Source organism: Lithobates pipiens, unplaced genomic scaffold (assembly GCF_037356315.1).
Source record: "Lithobates pipiens isolate NorthernLeopardFrog02 unplaced genomic scaffold, aLitPip1_a1.2 Scaffold_13, whole genome shotgun sequence".
NCBI lineage: Eukaryota > Metazoa > Chordata > Amphibia > Anura > Ranidae > Lithobates > Lithobates pipiens.
The window spans coordinates 342,006,163-342,030,529 of record NW_027507718.1 but is presented as its reverse complement, the minus strand read 5'-3'; the positions used below and the strand labels follow the sequence as shown (position 1 = coordinate 342,030,529).

The window sequence follows — 24,367 nt, the reverse complement described above, 5'->3', positions numbered from 1 at the left end:
TCCCTAGGTGTGTTCCAACTGTGTTCGGTGTTCATACTAAGTATGAACACACGATCTGTCTCTACTCCCCTGAAAGATCCGGTATTTATTTGTTTACACACACACACACACATCCCGGTTCTCGCTCTGTCAAGAGTGATCGCAGGTGCCTGGCGGTCATTATGCCCGCAAGGGCAATCGCATCGGCTCTGGGCACATGCTGGGAGTGTGCCCCGGCGACCAGAAGAAAAAGCGACGTAAGGTAAAGTCGATTTGCCCAGCCGCACTAACCTGCCACATTAAAACTGCTGCGGCTGGTCCAAAAGTGGTTAAAGCAGTAGTGAACAGCCATGCCTTTTTATTTATTTATTTATTTTTTTAAACCTGCAGGGTAAAGTTATAATGTGCTACTTTCCTTAAAACAAAGGCCTCCATCTTCGCGCCCCCCCGCCATCTGATTGGCTGCACCACGATTAAGTCACTTCAATGCATGTGTGTGGAATAGAGGCATGAAAGCCTCTCTTCCTTCAGAGCGCATGTGCCAGTGAGGTCACTGGTTCATTCACAAGTAAATATTTCCTAAACAGTGCACATTTAGGAGATATTTACTGTACCTATAGATGGATATCAACCTTGTGAGTTTACGCCCACTTTAACCGGTTCCCGACCGGCTCATGCCGATTTACGTCGGCTGAATGGCATGGCTGGGCAAATGGGTGTACCTGTACCTCCCTTTAAATTTGCTGCCGTGCCATCCCTGTCGGGAGTCGGGTCCCGTGGACTCCATCGCCGCGGGGATACCCGCGATCGCCTCAGGGAGAGGAAGAATGGGGAGATGCTAATGTAAACAAGCATCTCCCCATTCTGCCTAGTGACACTGTCACTGATTTCTGCTCCCTGTGATTGGAAGCAGAGATCAGTGACAAGTCACACGTAGCCATGCCCCCCCCCCCCCCACAGTTAGAAACACTCCACAGGACACACTTAACCCTTACACTGCCCCCTAGTGGTTAACCCCTTCAATTCCATTGTCCTTTACACAGGAATCGGTGCATTTGTATAGCACTGATTGCTGTATAAATGACAATGGTTCCAAAAATATGTAAAAAATATCAGATGTGTCCGCCATAATGTCACAGTCGCAATAAAAATCGCTGATCGCCGCCATTACTAGTAAAAAAAATATATATTCATAAAACTATCCCCTATTTTGTAAACGCTATAACTTTTGCGCAAACCAATCTATACACACTTATTGCGATATTATAAAAAAAAATGTAGAATACTATCGGCCTAAACTGAGGAAATAAATGTTTTTGGGGGATATTTATTATAGCAAAATTTAAAAAAAATGCCCTTTTTTTTTTTCAAAAAAATTGTCGCTCTTTTTTTTGTTTATAGCGTAAAAAATAAAAACCACAAGGGTGATTAAATACCACCAAAAGAAAGCTCTATTTGTGGGAAAAAGGGACGTCAATTTTATTTGGGAGCCACGTCGCACGACCGCGCAATTTTCAGTTAAAGTGGCGCAGTGCCAAATCACAAAAAGTACTCTAGTCAGGAAGGGGCTAAAATCTTCCACGGCTGAAGCTGTTAAACTTTAAAATTGTTTGTCGTTTACTGTCTTGATTATAGCAGTAACTTTATATGCCTAGTTTATGTTAGAGGAAAGTTTTAGAAATAACACCTATAGCCTGTCCAATTGTTTATCATTTTATTTTGGTCATATTCAATAGTTTAAAGCTCATGGTTTAAAGTGGTTGTAAACCCTCACAACCAACTTTGACCTACAGGTAAGCCTAGATTAAGGCTTACCTGTAGGTCCAAGAAATATCTCCTAAACCTACACAGTTTAGGAGATATTTGCCGTAGACAGCGGCGTGCAGGCGCACTGAGCGTGCCGCGGTCAACGGCGAAATGCCGTGAGTGGCGCCTCCCGTGCGCATGCGCGGGAGTGACGTCATCGCCGAATGACAGCGGCGGAGCGACGAGACCCACCGAGAAGATGAATACGCCGGACTACAGGGGACAGCGGTGACTTCGCTGGCTCCTGTGTCAGGTAAGTCACACATAATGGGCGACTATGCGATGCATAGTAGTCCATTATATGCTTTACCTTTACAGGGAATGAAAGAGGAAGTAAACTCATCAGGGTTTACTTCCTCTTTAATGAAGAGGATGTTTTTAAGAGGATATTCTGGCAATAGTTTAATTGAATGCCTTTAGAGAACTACACTTAGAAATAAGTAATTTCCTCCCTGATTTGATGTGTCTCATTTACCAGAGCCAGCTGTTGCAATCTGGCACTACACCATACTGCAATACAGAATGTGGCGTATATACAATGTGGCGGTACACTGATTTAAAACAATAAGGGACAAAGCTGGGGCGTTGTTTATAAAGTCTAGATCACATTTGGCTGTATAAGAATAGTGTTTTTTTTTCCTTCAAAATATGCAGCAGTAGACAAAAAAGGCTTGTCTAATTTATAACACCTTATATTTCTAACAACTCATTTGCAATTGAAATGAATTGTACAAATGTTTCCTGTTAATATCAATATCTATTACCACTATGTTAATGCTGTGAAAAGTGCAGAAAAATCAGCATTTTAATGTGAGCTTTCAAACCGGAGTGAGAGACATTGAGCAGATGTTGAAAGAGGTTGAATTCCTGGGAGCTTAAATGCAGGTGCATCAGTTAAGCAAATGCCAGATAATTTAAAGGGGAACTGTGCAATGTGCAGTACTGGATTTGCCAAGCATAACGAGCCTGCAAAATGTTTTAGAATAATGGTGCTGCATGGTCATAGCCAAACCTATTTCAGTAGGGCGTAGAATAGAGGAAAGTCAATAATTTTACACAATCACAAGGCCCTGTCTTCTGTGGACGCAAAGTGTAGATAATTAGGCTTTGACTTTAATTATCGTGTTTGCGTGTGCGTGTGTGTTTTATTTTTATTTTTTATACTAGACCTTGTGGTCTTAGAAGTCAAAGCTAAATGTCTCCTATGAAAGGTTGATTGAGCTAATTCATGACTTCACTTTATCAGGCAGTATCTATAATCAAAACTGTGTTTAGGCTCTTTATACATTCTAAAAATGTTTCCATTCATTTTTCTTTCAAGTGACAACGATCTGGTCACCTGCATGTGTCTGGGAGAGTTACTCTTTAACATTACTATATTTTTTGCCACCTTCCTAGACATCTGTACCGGCTTTGCACAATTTTCCAACTTTTTTTTTTTTTTTTTTTTTAATTAGACACTTATATCTTGTTGGAGGAAGTCAGAATTGACTTCGAAAGACCACACTCATCGCAAGATTGGGTGTAATACACACACACACTTTCTTATATTTGTAGTTAGGTTTGTTGGTGGTGTGCAGTTTTTGTTTTTTAAGGACCTCTTCTTTTTTTTTTTTTTTTTTGTCTTGAAATAGGTTTCAGGTTTCAATAGGTTATAGGTTTCAGTTAGAAAGTAGTTAAAGTACTTTATTAGGTAAATTGGATAGGTAGGCTTGTGTCTTAGACTTTTATCTCTTTATTGATTTTATTGCCCACCTTAATTTATCTTTTCTAGTTGGCGTTGTATGTTCTATCCTTTCTGGAACCTAAGGATCTCCTTCAAGCAGCACAGACGTGTCGGTACTGGCGAATTCTGGCCGAAGACAACCTTTTGTGGAGGGAAAAATGTAAAGAAGATGGTAAGAATCGACATATATTTCAGATGACAAAGCGTTTATTACACCTTGGGGGGAATCTTATTTTGAGCCCATTAATGGTTTCCTTTGCATATATGTTTATAACTTTTTTAGGTATTGATGAACCTTTACATATAAAAAGAAGAAAAGTGCTAAAACCGGGTTTCACGCACAGTCCATGGAAAAGTGCTTTTATTAGGCAGCACCGAATTGATACTAACTGGCGACGAGGTGAACTTAAGTCTCCAAAGGTAAAGTTTGCCAATTTGTATATGCTTTAATATTTTGTTTATGCGTCTGTCTAGGTTTAAAAAAGGATGCTATATGTTAGTCTAGCATTGCAACCCTTTTATTCAGTTCTAGGACTTGAAGGAAGCTGACTGAACTTTTTTGTTAAACTATTTATTAGGGAAGAGCAGAAGTATGACAAAGTGACATTTATAAAATTAAAATTAAATCACCCACGCCTATTAAAGAGGAACTGCACACAATTAGTAATAAAAATATTTTTGTCATTCTGAAGCTTCTTTCCAACCACTTTGCATATTATTTTATATATACAGTGATTCTGTACTTGCCAAATATGCTGCAGAAATCTCAATCCACTGAGTCTGGCTGCAACCATTTTAACTGTGGGCAGCTGAAGCTGCTGCCTGTTCACTTCCTGGATTTACACAGACACACAGGGGAACACCGCCAGCTCTGCCACTCTTATTAGCCCTCTTATGACTCCCCCCCCCCCCTTCCTTGCAAAAGTCTCACAAGAGTTAGAGCTGTGCATGATGTCATAAGAATAGGCTTTTTTCCCCAGAAGAAACAGGAAGTGGGCTGTATAAGGTATTTACTGGCAGAAAAAAATGTTTTACTATTCAAAGTTAAAACAACAAGGGCAGAAGATTTAATAGAAAGATGAAAAAATTCATGAAGTTCAACTTTAAGGCCCCTTTCATATGGGTGGATAGAATTCAGCTTTTAGCTGTGGACAAATGAAGTTATCTAAAACAGCTAAGCGCACACAAATGCTTTCCTATGGCCCCATTCACACACTACGTTTAGCGATGGTTTCGCTGCATGTGGTTTGGTGCAGATAGAAAAATTTGACTGCGTTCAGGAACGATTTATTGCAGCTATCTGCACATAACTGCAGGTAATCGTAGTGTACTATTTCACTTGCAGATAGCAGTGGCAACACGGAAAGAAAAACAGGAAGCACATCAGAAATGGCAAGAATGTTCCAATGCAGCTAAACGCAGCCACACTTAAATGCAGCTAATTGCAATATACAACTGCAAGTGAACGCTGTGCCAGGTTTCTCTGAATTTCAAAATAACAAAACATGCTTTTAACAGTGGCAGAACAGCCGCCCGTGTGAAAGGGGCCTAATAGTATAGACAGCGGCTGCTCATACTACAATCTATTCCAATGAACCAGTTAGGAAAATATTCAGACAGCACTTGCTTAACCATAGACTGATGAATTATACCACAACTGCTATAGTGAATACCACTATTATAGTAAAACAAATCAAGTTCCAACATAATACTATAAAAGTGACAGTGCAAACAAAAAATAATAATTCTGTGCAATGTAAAAGGTTCGTTCCTAGGATGTTCCCTGTGTGTCCATCACATTGAATGGTATAATCACTCAACACTCACCAGATGTTGGTGACTCCCTTACTGTATAGTGAGGGAAGTCAACTTGTGTTGATGGGGGACCTATTCCACTGTGATGTCCTTTTGGTGACTCCCACAGGTCAAGACTCCCTCTGAGTATACCCCCTTCTTTCTGTATGTTGTATGCAGTAACAGGCTAATTAATTCTGGATTCTGCATTCTCAGCAGCAACACACATAAGTGGACAGCAGAGGAAAATCACTGCTCCAGGTTAGAAACTCTAAGCACAATAAATTGTGTGAGACTCCTCACATGGGTGCAATCCCTGGCTAGCCTACCGTAGAAGACTGAATAAGGAAAGAAATTGGCTGCACACTGGCATTCTTGAAGTCCATTTATTGAATGTTCCATACAAACAATGACACACACCAAGGTTGCAGTAGCCGGAACAGAGGTGGACTAGTTTCGCTCAGCTACACTGTGCTTACTGATGTGTAAGCACAGAGTAGCTGTGCTAAACTAGTCCACCTCTGTTATGGCTACCGTGGTGTGTTTCATTGTATGGAACATTCAATAAATCTACACACATAGACTGACATTAGTCTATGTCAGTCTGTGTGTTGATGCTGAGAAGCCGGGATCCAGCATGATTGGTTTTACTATAATAGTGGTATTCACGATAACAGCTTTGGTATAATTCATCAGTTTATGGTTAAGCAAGTGCTGTCTGGATGTTTATCAAATTGACATTTGTACAACAGGTTATATGCAGTTACACAGTTAAGACAATAACAATTTCTGTATTAACACAGGAAAAGCATAACTGGTGAATAATTGTACTCCAAAAACAGTGGTTCATAGATAAGAAACGTATATAACATATGAGGTCAATTGGGCATGTAATGTAGGTGTACACATCAGCACAGCCGTCATCACAAGTGGAAGCAGGTTCTAGCCATTTATCTCATATTTTGTGATACTTGGTAGGACACCCTCTATGAGCGTACAACACTTTATTGTAGGGTAAGGTGGGATTAACAGCGGCCATCCATTCTTGGACAGTCGGAAGCAACCCCCTGAGCCATGTCTGGGCAATTCTGGCTGTGAATAGAGATTCTTGTAAAAAGATATTAAGGAATTTGTCATGATCAGGTCAGTTAACAGACCCAAAACCTGACTGAACTTTTAAGACTTTTTTTTTTTTAAACGTCAGCTTGTAATAGAATGCAGAATTGTATGAGAACAATTTTCTGTCCTATAGGTAATCAGTGTTTTAACGTGGGCAGGGAAAGAGTCAAAGGTTTAATCAAAGTATTAGCTTGCAGGCAAGTTTCTTCTTAATCTGTGTTGTACATAACAAATGCATGCCAAGCATACATTATAAACAATAATGATGAATCACATATTCAGAACCATTTCAAGGCTCTGTTCATTATGGTTTACAGAGTTAAAGCAGGTTTGTATTGAGTTCCATTTGTGGTATGATTCCTGACAAGCTTTCTTTTTTTTTTTTTTTTATTAGGTGTTGAAAGGTCATGATGATCATGTGATTACATGCCTCCAGTTTTGTGGTAACCGAATAGTTAGCGGATCTGATGACAACACTTTAAAAGTTTGGTCAGCAGTTACTGGAAAGGTAAGCTCACAAAGTTATAAGATGCTGGCCTCTGTAATTTATCATGCCTTTACCAATTTATTGTATTTTTGCCAGGGAAATGGGATTGCTATGCAGGAGATAATGGCCTTCCTGAATGCACCTGTTTAAAATGGGTTCAGTAGCAGCCATGTCTGGTCATTTGGTGATGACTCGACCTTGGCATTCTGTGCTGTTGTCCTACCAGTCATAAACTACCAGCACAATCTGCCTCACCATGCTTGGCCAACTGTTTTGCAGCAGTAGGTAAGAATTTTTGGCACTGAAATTTTTGGATGTGTTGGGTTTTTTTTTTTAGCCGGGTAGTAGAACAGCTTCCTTATTTTTTTTTATTTTTTTTTTTTTTCATTAGATGAACCTAAAATTATTTCTGTAGGGATCAAACACTGATATGTGCTGCTACATTGTTTCTGCTCCATTTCGCAATCTGCTTTGACAGAAGGGATTACAGTATTTCAATTGCTGTATGTGCCAGCTTGTTAACTGGGTCATCTGGCCTGCAAATTCCAGCAGTGCTGAAATATTTGGCATTATAGCACATATAGGAGCCAATTTATTGTTAGCCAGCCATTGTGAATGGCATTTTTTCTGCTATCAATCCGCAATAATACAAATATTTATGTTTGTGCCATGTATGATATTCAGAAGCCATGCTCTTAAATACAGATGGAACATTTGGTCCTAATTTTTAGCATGAACAGTGAAACCCTATTTGCAGGCTTAAAATAAAGTGCCTTTGGGGTATAGAGAATTCAGCTACTCCCCGTCTGTCCACATTCTTCGGCATGAGCTACTCCCATGAAAGAGCGTGCAGAAGGTGCCTGATTACATTGCTGAGAAACTCAAGTCTTTCATGTTCTGTGAGATCAGTTTAATTAGTAGTCCTCCATAACCAATATAAAAAAACCTCCAGTTCCCTAAATTGTGCATTGGCTCTGGTTTTTGTCACACCCTTAGCCTTTATTACAATAATCAAAGTTGTGCATCTGATCCTCCTGCTGGCAGTAAATCTGTGAGTGACATTTTGTGGTACAGTTTTACTGTGTTCCCATACATGTAGCCGTTAATGTTACTGAAGAAGTGTTATGGTCGCTGAAGTGTACAGCATATGGTGATAGCCTAGAAATTATTTTTGACAAAAATGTGTGAAAATTGGTCTCTCCACTCTCAAGCAAATAATCAGCAGCATAGTTTAAATTAGGATAATGATGCATTTTTATAAATGTATGTTTTGCTTATGATTTCTAAATCCATTTTTAGTAGTCCTTGTATTATCACTACAGCGTCTTCAGGATTTTAATATAAATGGCATACAATCTTAAACTGCTTTACCTTCTGTTTACAAAACTTTAACTAAAAGTAGACCATTTACTCATAGCAAAAAATCTAATTCCAGTAGTTTCCTGAATAGATTAATAATTAAAAGCTGGTTGGTTGCGAAGTGTAATGTTTTATCAGTCTGTTGCGTAATGCAAAAGACTAGAAGTTCAAAGTGCATGTGTGTGTAATTTCTCAGGTCTTTTTCTAAATTTAATTCATGCACACTGGACATTTTTACAGCTGCTGTTTTTGGCTTCAGATGTTTTTTTTCTACAGTCAATAAACTCTCCAGAATGTTATTCTATGTGTCCATGCACACAGACTGTTATCTATTTTTTTAACTGGGGCATTTTTTGGCTGTAAAAAAAACCCCAAAACTAGTGGGTTCTGAGTGGAGTTTTTCAGCTGTAAAAACGCTGTTACGTCAAAAAATGCAGATTAACGCTCAAAAACACGGCTCACCATTTTTATTGTTTTTGATCCTATTGAAAAAAAAATGATAAAATAACGCTAATGCTGAAAAACTTTGAAAAAAATCAATGCAAAGCTACTGCCGTTTTATAACGTTATTTTAACATCCAGTGTGCATGTGGCCCACGTGTGCAGTCATACTGCTCTATTTTATAAACCTCTAATTTTGTACTATGATGAGTTACAATCTTTAATATATTAAATTGTTTTATTAAGGTTACAAACAGGAATTCTTTTTTTTTTTTTTTTATTTTTTTTTTTTTGTTAACCTGTCTTCAGTAAAGTGTAAGAAAAGCCTAACTGTGGCTATTCTTAAAAATGCTCCCTTTCCCTCCCCATCCTGCATACACTGTTTAAAAAAAATAAATAAAAAATTCTGTGTACTTACCTATTTTAATCTGCTCTGGTCCCAGTCACTTGATCCTGCAGTGTCAGGTCCCCTGTGTAAGGGCACACTCAACATTGGCTGTGAATTACCAGAACTGTAATGTCACCCATAGGCTCCCATGGCCAGGGCAGAACTTAGGGCGCTGGGGGCCCCTGGTCTTGAGTCACTCTCGGGCCCTACCTTCCATACATCATCATGTTTATCAGCGTATAACATGCGCCCCAAGTTTAGAAGGGAATTTTAAGGGAAAAAACACTTACATTTAAATGACCATCAATGCAGCCTTATCAGTGTCCATCTGCAGCCTTGCCCATACGTCTGCAGCCTTGCCCAGTGTCATTGCAGCCTTGAAGTTTAAAAATGGCACTCGGGTCGTCTCGCAGTCCCAACCGGAGCTGAGAGTAGCCGAGTGTGCTCGGCTCAGTCATGCCCAGTCCCTATGTTATGTCGATCATAGGGCAGGACTGGGCATGACTGTGAATGGAGCAAAGCTGAGTATACTCTCGGGGCCCAAGGGCTTGAGCCCAATCAAGCCCAATGGTAAGCCCTGCCCATGGCCCAGCAAATGTTGGGGCTCCCTCATTTTCTCTCCCCTGTAGCACCTGCTCACTGACACAGGGGAGTCGAAACTGCAGGATCATGTGGCCAGACCGGAGTGGATTAAAAATAGGTAGGTACACAGATCCTTTTTTATACAGGCTAGTAGGGAGGTGACGGGGGGATAGAACATTTTTAAGAAAAGTTATAGATGGGCTTTTCTTCAACTTTAATCTGTTCATACAATGTGCTCATTTTGAACAGTCTAATTGGATCAACTTTTGTTGAGTCAGCTTTAAGTTTTTTGGCTTTATTATAGCTTGAGCTGCTGTTTTTCAGGTATTTTGACATTCGATGGGGTCAACTGTCAGAATAGATTAGCCCCAGTGGGGAGATTCATTCATCTGCTCTGTATAGTGTGGCAGGAGCAATTTTGTGTTTTTTGTTTGTTTTTGTTATTCTTATTTAGACTGCAGACAGTGTATGATTAGCTTCAGGGTGGACACCATATGGCCTGTATGTTAGCCTGATGAGCAAATTGCTGGTGTGTCTAACCCTTGGGTATTTACCTTGGGAAGGCCTGTGAAGGAGTGGACTTATCCCTAGCTTTGTATATTAGCTACATATTGCTGAGCACTCTTGCAGATTCTCTGCTTGCCTATGTTTCACACAAAGAGGAGCTTTGAATGAATGTAATAAAAAGATTAACTACACACAAGGCCTACTCCCAGGCTGTTGCACGATCTTTGTATTACAAAGTTAAAACTACAAAAGGAGACTTTTAAAACCAGTCATGTATGATGAAATTTTGTAGCAAAAATATACTGATGAGTCACAAATCCCAGTTATAAATAAGCCTGTTGGATAGTAAGTCGCTGGGCAACAGGTTTGTGTCTCAGCTGTAACATGTAAGTGGGCTTGTTTGACTTGAGATCTGTACCCAATAATATTCTAAGTGGGTGTTGATGGACGAATGAGTTTAATAACAACTTTAAGACACAATGGTTTAATTGCAATCTACTGATAGATTACCTAACGAGATCAAGCGTAGATGACACACCCAGATGTACATGCATCGACTATCTTTGTCAGCAGCCTAGAATCTTAAAGACTTTTTTTTTTCCTGCAAAACTCATTTCATTCTAAAGGAATGAAATTAAATCATGATATTACCATACTGATATATTTATAACTGTCCTAGTTAATTGTCTTTTTTTTTTTTTTTTTTTTTAATGCTTCCAGTATCAGCAAGACTATATGCAATGAATTGCGAACGCTTCAAATCCCAGTACAAAATAAATTAATAAAGATGTGTGTATTTTTTTTGATCTTCCAAAAATGCAACAAAAGTCCAAAGACTGTTCAAAATATTTAGGAGATGTCCACATTCCTCATAGTACAAAGTAGCAATGCTAGGGGCAACATTTTGTGGCTCTGTGCAGTGACATGATTAAGTGTGGAAGCTCTGTCTTCATCTGATATTTTGGCTCTTTCTTTGAGACAGTATGTATTGAATTACTGAGTACACTTAACAGAATTTCTGCAGCCTAATTTTGTGAATGATTGTGCTGTCTCTTTACAGTGTCTGAGAACATTGGTTGGACATACGGGTGGTGTCTGGTCATCTCAGATGAGAGATAACATCATTATCAGCGGTTCCACAGACAGGACGTTAAAAGTATGGAATGCAGAAACTGGGGAATGTATACACACGCTTTATGGACATACCTCCACTGTGCGATGCATGCATCTACATGAGAAAAGGTTTGTTGTCTGTGTTTTTCTTTCTTCCCTTAGTCATTCATTTACAAATTTTTATATAGCGCTGGCAATTTATACAGTGCTTTACATGTTGTACATTCACACCAGTCCCTGTCCTCAAGGAGCTTCTAATCTATCTATTCTAATCTGTGGCCAGCCATACATAAAGCAAATTTTTCTCCTGCAACCAAGACAGTGTTGATGCGGGAATCCCTGTTGCCAGCCATTTTCTTCTCCCGGCGGGAGCGTGGCAGAAGTCTCCCCCCTGCTGGAATAAGACCGTGATTATCGCTATTGGCTATAGCAGCCGTTAGCGATAATTTCAGGTAAAACCCAGCGTGCTGGTTGTACCCAAGTTGATCGATCAACTTGGTACATTCAGCCTGCCCTTGCACAGTTCGAATCTCAGCTGAACCGGCCAAGAGTTGCACTGTTTATGGCCTGCCTTAGGCTAGGTGTACGTTATTTTTTATTTTTTTATTTTTTTCAACCCAGTGGGCTGAATGCAAAGAAAACTGAGAGGTCGCTGTTGTAACCAAGCAGTGTTCATGCAGTTATATCCCCCACTGTACTATTGTACCCCCAGCGCTGATCAGATGCTGTTTTTTTAGGTTGCCATTTTCACAGAAGACGGGCAGCTGTACACACCGTCTGAATTTCGGCCATTATTCAGATCGTGTGTACCCAGCTTAAAGTGGTTGTAAAGGCAGTAGTTTTTTTTATCTTGATGCGTTCTATGTATTCAGATAAAAAAGCCTTTTGTGTGCAGCAGCATCCCTCTTAAACCTTATCTGAGCCCCATGTCCATCCAGCGATGTCCAGGTGTGCCTCGACCATCCAGGACTCTCCTACCTGATTGACTGAGACACAGCAGCAGCGCTATTGGCTCCTGCTGCTGTCAATCAAACATAGCTAGCCAATCAGAGAGTGGGAGCGTGTCTGAATGACTACACAGAGCTGTGGCTCGGGTGCCCCCATAGCAAGCTGCTTGCTGTGGGGGCATTCAACAGAAGGGAGGGGCCAGGAGCATGGGTGAGGGACCCGAGAAGTGGAGGCTCCGGGCTGCCCTGTGCAAAACCATTGCACAGAGCAGGTAAGTATAACATGTTTGTTATTTTAATAATAAAACAAAATAAACGTGATTTTATTATTACTTTAATGCCTCTACCACACACTCACACTTACACACGCCGTTGGAGTCCACCTGCTCAGTGTTGGATCTGTCTGATCCCCGCTGAGCAGGCAGATGACTGGTCAGTATCCACTCCGCTTATGCAGAGCAAGCACAAGCTGCTCTTCTCTATGGGCAGTCGGATGTTAACAGACTGGCTGTCCATTTACACCCAACTGCCATCTAATCCGATTCGCCATACGTATGGGGAACGGATCCCTATCCATCTTTTTTTTTTTTTTTGGATCGGATGTCAGCGGTTTTCAACAGACACATGTTCGTTGACACACGCCGCTCCATAGAGAGAGACTGGACCGATCGGGTCGGCCTGAAAAACTGACAAAAATCGGTCTGCTAGTGTAAAAAAAAAAGAAGCCTTTGGTGTACTTTATATTTACATGTTAATGTGATAAAGGCATTTGTACAGAAAGCTACCACAGGTTTAACTTAAGGTGATTTTTCTAAGGTACAATATCTTTTATATCCTGGCAACAAAATGGATGTACCACAGAACCCCCCTGTGGAATTTTTTGTGTTAACATCTGTTTTATCTGCAGTTTCATTTGTTTTAACAATTTGTTTTTTCTGTTATTTGCGCTGACATAAAAATGAAAGCCAGATCAGCAGTAACATGTGAGAAAATACCTCTCCTCTTGTGTTTGTTTTCATAAGAAGAAGGCAGGATGTTTTCATATGTACACCAATTAAATGTGCTGCAATATGTCCTCTCTTTTAACAGGGTAGTGAGCGGGTCACGAGATGCCACCCTTCGAGTCTGGGATATTGAAACAGGCCAGTGCTTACATGTTCTGATGGGGCATGTAGCGGCTGTCCGCTGTGTTCAGTACGATGGACGGAGGGTCGTTAGCGGGGCTTACGATTTCATGGTGAAAGTCTGGGATCCAGAGACCGAAACCTGTTTACACACACTGCAAGGCCACACAAACAGAGTCTATTCTCTACAGGTATGAACAATTTATTTACATGAGAACAACTTTTTTTTTTTTTCTTTCGTCTGTATTGTTCTCCTAGCTCTTTGTTCGACTTACAGAGCAATAAAAAGCGTATTCAGCTTGGCATGCTTGGGTTTTAAATGCATGTAGGTCAAATGCCACCCCGATTTGTATTTACTTTGCTCAGAGCTCATTATAATGTGCCCTTACCGTCAGGCTCTGTGCTCTTTTTATCCTGTCTCTAGAAATGCCCTCTGGTTATGAGACGCATCAGATTTCTTGCTGTGATTGGCTATGCCATTTTAGGTCACCAATTAGCTGCATATTTCTATCTGAATATTGTAAAGTAGTTTCTTCTAACCTAATTACATTTTTCTAGCAAGTCAGGCCAATGTCCATCTTTTTGGTGTCATGCAGTTTTGTTTTATACCTCTGCAAGTAAGGAAGTGAATGTTATGATTTCATCCAAGATGCATGACCAGCCTCCCATTTACAACTCGCATATTCTATGTTAAAAAGACAAGTGCAGAGTAAAATAATATGTTTGGCTGGGATTGCCAGTTTCTCTTGGATTATGGAAGTTTCCAAGTTCTACTGACAAATTCCAGGTAATGACCACAACACAGATTATGAACCCCACCGTAAATATAAATTTCAGCTGAACAAAAAGAAACAGTACTCTATGCAGAATAAAAATACAACTGCAAGCAGTTTAAGGGGTTCCTTTTCCTAAAATAGTCCTGTCCATGTGGAAGCGTACAAAAGATTAGGAGCCCCATAGATAGCTGTTCACATGTCCACTAACTTGCCTATGAACAGCTTTAGAAACAGGTTGCATTCAAAGCCTGAAACAGCTATAGTCCTAAAGTTTTATTTAGATTTGAGTTTATTACCACTATGGGGTTGATTTACTAAAACTGGAGAGTGCAACATCTGGTGCAGCCGTGCATGGTAGCCAATCAGCTTCTAACTTTAGCTTGTTCAAATAAACATTGACAAAAATAAAACTAGAAGTTGAAGTTTACTGGAAATTAGAACCTGGAAGTTTTGTGGGTTTGATTGTAACTGCATAAAGGAAGTTAAGACTTCCTATGTTTGAAATTCTACGATATCTACATACAGTATTTCTAGTCTCCATTTTCAATATTTTACACAGCTGAGTTCTGGGGTCTTCATTACTTTTTAACCTTAACACCCTTTGCCCAAGGACAACAAACACTTATGTAAGTTTTAAACATGAATGTCTTTATTTTTGATTTATCAACTTTCATCTGACATCATCACTGCCTTCTTTGTTGTTTACATTGCCCAGGTGACATTGGGTGGATCACATCGGGTGGCGTACATCACATCCAATGTGTCCCACATAAAATCCAACATGTCCAACTAAGGCTAGGTGAAAACTATATGTCCCATGATACCATGCAGAGACATGCAGGCAGGTTGTTCCTGGGTGCTGTGTGCGGATCACACCCACCAACAAAAGGATTGTCACTGATCTGTTGTGAACTACTAGGCAAAATAAATGTGACTAGGAGCCCTTTTTTATTAGGGAGAAAGCAGTGGTGCTAAGTCACACACACTGGAAAAACAAGGGGCAGTTTTTAAACAAGCTAATGAAGCAGATTTCTTTTCATTAAGGACACATTTATTCCTTTCTTGCTGGAGTTCAGCTTTAAGATTTTAAGGTGTTTGAGTGTTTTGGATATTCAAATACGATATAAGCTAAAAATAAATAGAACAATCATCAATCTCTTATCCATGGGTTACCTTAGGATCTTCTAATCTACAGACACCTCACACGCAAGTTTTTTGTCATGAGATTTTCTGAAATTTTTTCTCTGCTAAACATGAAGCTTAAATATGTCTGTTTTTTTCCCAATTGCAGTTTGATGGCATCCATGTAGTCAGTGGATCTTTGGATACCTCAATAAGAGTCTGGGATGTGGAGACTGGAAATTGTATCCACACGTTAACTGGGCACCAGTCATTAACCAGTGGAATGGAACTTAAGGATAACATTCTTGTCTCGGGAAACGCAGATTCTACTGTTAAAATATGGGACATTAAAACAGGACAGTGTTTACAAACATTGCAAGGTATGTTGACTAAGTTCTCTTCACTAGATCAGTATACGCGGGATATTCCACAAAGCTTAGCGTATATTTTGTTATTTAATTATGTTTATCTTTTAAAAGCTACCTTTCTTGCTTCCCTTCAACCACCAAGTGTTATGCTTACCTTCCCCCTGCTCTTCCAAGATTTTGCAGTGCCAGCCTCCTGTGTGCCACATAGTTGCAGCTCTGGGTGCCACTATTGGATGGCCTTTCCCTAGAAATAAATGGGGTATTAAGTTATTTCCTTGCTTTCTTTACATAAGCTGGTTTTCCCATTTAACCCTTAATTCTGACCCATATGATTCTGGAGAAGGAATGCACATGGGCATAGTTTATCAACTCCTCTACAGATAACAGCCTCTAATGTCTATTGAAACCATTCATATTCAAGTTTTCTTTCTTGGGATGTCGCTTGGAAATGCACATTTGCATGTTATTTGTTAGATATGAGGCAGTACAGACCTTTTGTGTGTTTTTCTAAAATGCGCAAGATGATTACTGTATAACCAGATTCAAGCTTCATCACTGGAACTGTTACCCTGCTGTAGCATGCTCTTTTTTTGTTGTTGGGTTGTTGCAGTCAACATTCCCACTTTTTACTTAGGTAGTGCACAAAACCAATATATAATGCATTCCACTTTTAGAAAACACAATGATGAATCTGTGCTACAGAAATTTCATTCTTGTAGTTTCAATTTGTTTTGTTTAAACTATTTAAGTCCGGTAAACTAGTTCATTTTGATTAGGGAGAAAAATGTCAGGAAAAGAAAAGGTCCATTGTCTCATCGTCCTCTGCGTTCCTATTCTTAGGAAGGAAAATGGCCACCATTCTACTTACATGATTTATTTGACTAGACAGCTTATGCTGCCTTGCAGTCCAATTAAATCAGCCAGTCTTGTAAGGTGCAACTAACCCTCTGGATACAGGCAGGGACTGACTGTAGATATGACATTTCCTGAGCATTCTTCATGGTCTGCTAGCCAAATCTATCATTACAATTGTATTATGGCATCGCAAAATTCACCCAGCCCTATGTAATTACATGGCATTCTATTTTATTGAGATAGCAATCAGATATTTCTATGACATTTTAGGACCAGGCTGGAAATGTTTGCACAAACATGTTATTAATTTTCATTGCAGAAGGTGTTTGATATCCCGTTGCCTCCTGGCAGTTTGTGCACATATATGTGCTAATGCACACATTCAGCCATATTGTAAATGTAGTGTTTACCAAGCTAGTTAATTTGAACAGCACTTCATTAGTTTAAACCAAGATGCCTGGAATTGTGTTTGTTTTCTGAGCAAAGAAAACACAAGCACTAAAGTTGCTTCTGTTGGTCTTATAAAATCTACAAGCACACTGTTTAACAAACACTATTCATGATATCTGCCACTTTGAAACCATAACTATGTTGTCCCAGTGAGCCCTTCCCCCATACAGTGGGAACACGGTTAACCCTTGATCGCGCCTGATGTTAACCCCTTCCCTGCCAGTGTCAGTACAATAACAGTGCATATTTTTTAGCACTAATTACTGTAGTTATGTCACTGGTTCCCAAAAAAAAGTGTCAAAAATGTCCATTAGGTGTCCGATCTCTCCGCCGATAAGTCGCAGAGTTTAGCAAAGTAAAAAATTGTGTGTTTGTTTTTTATGGGACATGTATTATAGCAAGAAGTAAAAGGTAGTTTTTTTTTCAAAATTGTCCCTCTTTTTTTTTTTTTTTTTGGCGTTGAATGACCATGCAATTGTCAGTTAAAACGACGCAGTGCAGCATCGCAAAAAATGGCCTGGTTATTAAGGGGGTAAATCCTACCAGGGCTGAAGTGGTTAATATTCCCATATATAAAATAAAAACATCCAGCTTAAAAACAAATGCTGCTTTCAAACTTGCATAAGAGGCCCCCAAACCTGCAGAGAATGGCGGCATGACCTCTAGCCCTTCACAGTGTAGGTCTATGTAGGTTTCATGCAAATACACGTTGTCAGTAGCTGTGTCTGGTTCTACATAAGGGCTTTTGCTTACACAGCTGATTAATTTCTTTCTATACATTAAAGGTACTGCATGTTTCTGTTATCCTGGTTTTCAAGTATTTAACCACTACAATACAGGGCACTTTCTCCCCCTTCCTTCCCAGCCCAATTTTCAGCTTTCAGCGCTCTACCACTTTCAATGACAATTGCGCGGTCATGCCACACTGTACCCAAATGAAATTTTTATCATTTTGTTCACACAAATAGAGCTTTATTTTGGTGGTATTTATTCACGACTCAGTTTTTTATTTTTTGCGATATAAGTGTAAAAAAAGCGGAAATTTTCTTTTTTCTATTTTAAAAGAAATCCAATTAAATCAAATTTTGTCATAAATTTAAGCCAAAATGTATTCTGCTACATGTTTTTGGTAAAAAAAAATTCCGTTAAGTGTATAATAATTGGTTTGTGTGTTCACGGACATATGTACGCAAATGATCATGTACATATGTGTGCAGGTGATCACGTACTTATGTGTGCAGATAATCATTGGAACATGTGATTTTAGTGGGACATATGTGGGGGACATGTGTTTTTTTTTTATTTGGGGACATGTGTTTTTTTTATTTGGGGACATGTGTTTTTATTATTTGGGGACATGTGTGGTGACGTGTGTTTACACTGTAGGTTTATACTAGACTAGTGATCAGTGAGTAAAAAGCTGTAAAAACGGCTCATACTCACTGATCACCAGCCAGCTGCAGCGATCTGCTCTCCTCAGCGATGACTTCCGTGTAAGGAGAGGAGAGCTGATTGCCTAGCAACCGGCTGTTTGTTTACATCACATGATGGCCGTGATTGGACACGGCCGTCATGTGATTAGGAGGGCCAAGCACAGAGCCCTCCTGCCGATCTGAGATGCACTGTATCCGGGTGACACGAGCGCATCGGGATCGGGCCGCTGCGCGTGATCCCCCTCCTTCTGATGGACGTTCAGGAACATCCAGTCAGAAGGAGGTGTCTCCCATCCGGCCGTATATGTACATTGGCCGGGTGGGAAGTGGTTAATGATTTGGATTGTTATGTAATTCAGATGTTGGTGTGTAAACTCTTTTTTTTTTTTTTTTTTTTTTTTTTTTTTTTGTGCTTATGCTTGAAAAATAATATCTTTTTCACATTGTCTTTCTAGGTCCCAACAAACATCAAAGTGCTGTGACCTGTTTACAGTTTAACAAGAACTTTGTAATAACCAGCTCAGATGATGGGACTGTAAAACTGTGGGACTTGAAAACGGGTGAATTTATTCGGAACCTGGTCACGTTAGAAAGTGGTGGGAGTGGAGGAGTTGTGTGGCGAATTCGAGCCTCCAACACAAAGCTTGTTTGCGCTGTTGGAAGTAGAAATGGGACAGAGGAGACAAAGCTGCTGGTGCTGGACTTTGATGTGGACATGAAGTGAAGGCTGGGGAAATTAATTTGTCCAAATTTATAGACCATGTAACACCCTCCTTTTTATTTTTGGCCTCCCACTTCTTACCTAGTCCTTCCCTCCAAAAATATCCATTGGCCTCTGTTAACAGGATCTCAGCTTTGGGCAACATGAAGCAGACCTACATACGGCAGATGAGAAGACATCTTGTCACAGCAAAGACTTAACGTTTTGATGTGGACTACCTTTTTCTTTTGTGAAAAGGAGGACTCTCAAAATGAAACCAGGTGCAATTATTTCTGAATAACGTCTTCAATTTGTTCACAAGGCAGCACCCGTAGTCTACATGAGATTCAGCGGACTGTCCTTAAAGCTAGACCTTAACTCACAGCTTCACAAATCGCTGGTTGAATTTGCAAGAGAGCAGTTGCAACAAAGTCATTTTCTCTTTTTTGGAAATGCTGAAAAAAAATTACTGTGAATTGTTTTTGTATAGTTCTGTCACTTTTTTTTTTTTTTTTGCCGACTATTGCCAATGTCAGTCAATCACAGTATTAGCCTCTGTTTCTCTCTTTACTGTTGCTTCCATCTACACTATTCAATGCATACATTGCTCTGGGGTGGCAAGCTTGTCTTTATGTTCTCAGACGGATATAAATCTTGATGCTGGTGCTAGCAAAGTAGGTCTTTATAAATGGGATTGTTGTCCCACAGCTGTACTGTATTCCCAGTGGCCAAACATATTTATGCTGCTAAATGAAAGGAGAAAAAAAAAGCAAAAATTTTTTTTTTATTATTATTTTACTGCTGTGACGTTTTAGTCCCAGACTGAATTCCAAATTTCTTCTAGTTTGGATACAGAAAAAGACTTTTTGCCACTGAAATTTGTATCCGCGGTGCCTCTAAGAGGCCGTAAGTGGGACAGTTTCAGACAATTAAGAGTGAAGTTTGCTTGCAAAAGAAAAATAATGAAATATGAGTGTGTGCAAAGCTTATTTTCTTGTTTTTGAGCAAAATGTAAACACATTCCTTGGAACAAAGCTGTTGTAGCCTGTTCTGTTGGAAACTTTTTGTTGTGAGGCTGTGGTGAATGTAACAAAAATGCATTACAACTGACAAAAACATGTTTTAAAAACAAAACAAACAAGAAAAATATTACTGGTTAGGCTCAACAAATTACAGTATTCGAGGGGTAGACAGCTGTTACAGTCAAATAGGGCATGTTGAACGAGTGAAGCGGAGAAGGCAAATGGAGAATTGTTTTTTTGTTTTTTTTGTGGTGCAAGCTTGACGTGCAGATAAAGACCATACAATTGTCAAATAATTTGCCTCATGTTCCAAGAGTCACAACTCAAGCTGAACTGTGAAAAGTGGTTTAACACTGTATCCTATGCGATATTTTGGATTTGTTTCGAATACTTTTTTTTTCCTCCTCATCCTATATTTTTGTTTTATTATTTATAGTCTGGTTTTAAAATAATCAGATTCCATTTCGTTCATTTTGCAGTTCTGTAACAACCTGATGTGATGGAGGAAAACATTGTTTAAAGGGATTGTGTCTATGGTTTGATTCACTTAGAAATTTTATTTTCTTATAACTTAAGTGCAATAAAATGTGTTTTTTTCATGTTACACATTTTAATTTGTGGTGTTTTTTTTTTTTTTGCTTCACTTGATTTCTCTAAGAAACACACATCATATTTTCTATTTTTCATAACAGCATGTTGCCAGAGATAAACAGTGCTTTTCCCTCTTGCTCATTATCTTACATGTATGCATAAAGTACTTTTCATATTTATTTTATTGTGTTTATTGCTATATAACACTTATGTTTCAGTGCTTTACACTGAACCATTCATATAGGTTCCACACTACAAAGCTTACAATATAATATTATTTTTAAAAGCTATAATATATATATATATATATATATATATATATATATATATATATATATATATATATATATTATTGGTTAGGTGGAAGCCAATTAAGCCTGTGTTTTGAGTTGTGGGAGTGGACACCAGATCACCTGGAGGAGACCCACATAAAGAGAGATAGTACAGATGTTGGGGTAGGGTACTGGATGGGAACTGAACCTAGGACCCCAGTGCATCTAGTTCAGTGTTTGTCCATAGTTCCATTATAGCAGATTAACTTTGAAGAAGAAAGTCCTTTTATAGCTATTAATCGAATAATATTTATTTTCAACCTATGCATTACTCCTACAGTGTGTTTCTGCTATACATTTTTTTTCTCTCGCATCTGTTTTACTTTCTGATTTCTAGATACTTGTTAATAAATGCAGCAGCAGAACCAAATGGACGCAGGGATCCCTTGCAACACAGACTCATTAAATTTCTCTTTGGGATCTTTTGGTATAGTCCATTGGTTACTTTGTTATTGCATACTACCACTGATGACATGTCCTGGACAAAAGTGATGGAGCCTATATAAAAGGGTCATTCTTGTGTAAGGGGCAGTAAGCTCCATTCCCATGCTTATCACGGTTTCTGACATGACTATATTGGGGTCGAATAAAGTTGGAATAGTAGGTTGGCTTTTTATATACATGGTAAATGTTGATCTTGTTGATTGCATTTATTGGGATTGCCATTACACTGAAGTAAGTTACCGTCTTCTCTTTCTATAAAGTGCCAATTTGGAGTAAGATAACTTATGCAGATAACTTCATGGAAATTACCTGCATAATGTGATCTCAAATCAAATGTCATTGGTTTTGGAGCACATGATCTCTTATGAACTCCTGTTTAGGCCTTTAAATGCAAAACAACTAGGGCTGCAAAGAACGATTATTCTCATAATCGATTAGTTGGCCGATTATTGTTTAGCTTAATCGGATAATAACCTTAAAAAAAAAGTGTGGTGTATAATTTAGGTAATATGTAAAGTTTAAAAAAAAAAAGGCAATTTATTCTTAAATAGCTATATACAGTGCTAAATATAAATAACCAACTACCCTGTTTCCCCGAAAATAAGACAGTGTCTTCTATTCATTTTTGCTCCCAAAGATGCGCTAGGTCTTATTTTCAGGGGATGTCTTATTTTTCCATGAAGAAGAATACAGTACACATTTATTATTGAACAAAAAAAGAAAATGTATTACTTGTATATGGTATGGTAGTAGTTGTCATCACAAACCAGCATAACCAGACAAGCTGTGAATCCTACAATATCAGGAATTTCTTGTTTCTACCTTTACATGACCCCCCCCACCTCAGTCACCAGTGTGTGTCTGTGCCGGCCAGATGCCACACAATGTGCCCGACTCCTGCCCTGCGCGACTCACTGTCTAATTGTGAGTCAGCCAGACTCCGTCAGGGCAGAGCGAGGGGCAGAAGGTGGCAGCTTGTCCTGGCGGCGGCTTGGGCTCTCTGACTTAAAGAAACCTCGCACTGCCTGAACGGCTGCACTGCGACCAATCAATGAGCTGCGTGGCGGCACCCACCGCTATTGTCCAGAGGAGTCAGACGCTTTACGATAGCTTCAGGGGCCTTACATTCCGGGTTGGCCTTATTATCAGGGAGGCCTTATATTACAGCGAGAGGCAAAACTGAAAGTAGGTCTTATTTTCAGGGCATGTCTTTCGGGTAAAGACGGTATATGGTTAGGGAGCAAAATCTTGAATCCACTCTGAGAATAACAGATAGAAGAGATATACTGTATATACTATTAAAGGTTGAATCTGGTAAATATCAGGCTCGGATCAAATTTCTTATTTAACCACTTCCCGACCAGCGCACGACGATGTACGTCGACAGAATGGCACGGGCAGGCATATTGGCGTACATGTACGTCCAATATTCGTTGCCGCCGTGCCATCGGGAGTGCACCGCCAGCGGCGCGCTCCCGCGCTGGTCGGGACCCCCGTGAGTCCGGTCGCCGGACCCGCGGACTCGATCGCCGCAGGCATCCCCGCGATCGTCTCACGGAGCGGCCGAATGGAGGAAATGCTGTATAAACAACATTTTCCCATTCTGCCTAGCAACTAGTGACGCTGATCTCTGCTCCATGTGATTGGAGCAGAGATCAGTGTACACTAAATGAAAGCCCAACCCCCCCACAGTTAGTAACACACCCCTAGGAACACTTAACCCCTACACTGTCACCCACTGGTTAACCCTTTCACTGCCATTGTCATTTACACAGGAATTACTGCATTTATATAGCAGTGATTACTGTATAAATGACAATGGTCCCAAAAATGTGTCAAAAATGTCCGATGGGTCCCCGACAATGTCGCAGTCACAATAAAAATCGCAGATCGCCGCCATTACTAGTAAAAAAAATAATAATAAAAAATTATTAATAAAAATGCTATAAAACTATCCCTATTTTGTAAACGCTATAACTTTTGCACAAACCAATCAATAATCGCTTATTGCGATTTTTTTTACCAAAAATATGTAGAAGAATACGTATCGGCCTAAATTGAGGGAAAAAAATGTTTTTTATATATTTTTGGGGGATATTTATTATAACAAAAAGTAAAAAATAATGCGTTTTTTCAAAATTGTCGCTCTATTTTTGTTTATAGCGCAAAAAATAAAAACCGCAGGGGTGATCAAATACCACCAAAAGAAAGCTCTATTTGTGGGAAAAAAAGGACGTCAATTTTGTTTGGGAGCCACGTCGCACGACCGCGCAATTGTCAGTTAAAGCGATGCAGTGCCAAATCGCAAAAAGTGGTCTGGTCTTTGACCAGGAAATTGGTCCGGTCTGAAAGTGGTTAAAATGGAAATTTTTTTGAAGGAACGTTCATTCGATTTTCTAATTGTTAGTGGGGTCAAATCTGTGTTCGTTTTCAAACAGTCACTGGAAAATTCAAAGGAGCAGAATAGAAAACTTCTTGGTCAAAGGAACCTTCAGACAGTGTGTATGGTTTTGTTCAGAAATTAAATTAGTTTTTAAACTAAATGTTAAAAGCAACTGAAATTTCAAACAACATTCTTTCATTCAGTAAATGTACAAAGATTTTTCATATGATTATTCTCATCTGAAAATCGATGCATGTATGGCCAGCATAAGGCTCGGTTCACACCTATGCAGTTTGCTTTTTATACGTTTCTGCAGTGCTTTTTGCTGTGCGTATTGCATTTTTGCACACATGATTTTACTGCGATTTGCGTTTTGCTTTTTTTGGCCAATTTGTTGTTGGGCAGAATAAAAAAAAAAACGCAAATTGTGGCAGAAACGCACTACGTGCTCTTATGCAGCTTCTCCGTTGAAGTCTATTGAGCTAAAAAAGCACAGTTTTTGCATAGAAAAAAGTCCAT

General features: G+C 39.4%; 1 protein-coding gene across 6 annotated transcripts in view; it reads left to right on the top strand.

Annotated features, from left to right (window-relative positions):
• Positions 1-20,702, top strand: part of FBXW7 (F-box and WD repeat domain containing 7) — a 341,368-nt gene extending 320,666 nt beyond the window's left edge. For all 6 annotated transcript variants that reach the window (XM_077477038.1, XM_077477035.1, XM_077477036.1 and 3 more), the window contains 7 exons: positions 3,560-3,683; positions 3,795-3,931; positions 6,819-6,932; positions 11,249-11,430; positions 13,338-13,563; positions 15,440-15,650; positions 18,832-20,702. In XM_077477038.1, coding sequence (XP_077333164.1) covers positions 3,560-3,683; positions 3,795-3,931; positions 6,819-6,932; positions 11,249-11,430; positions 13,338-13,563; positions 15,440-15,650; positions 18,832-19,100 — 1,263 coding nt within the window. In that variant the 3' untranslated portion in view covers positions 19,101-20,702. The remainder of the gene's footprint in view (positions 1-3,559; positions 3,684-3,794; positions 3,932-6,818; positions 6,933-11,248; positions 11,431-13,337; positions 13,564-15,439; positions 15,651-18,831) is intronic.
• Positions 20,703-24,367: the final 3,665 nt, after the last annotated feature.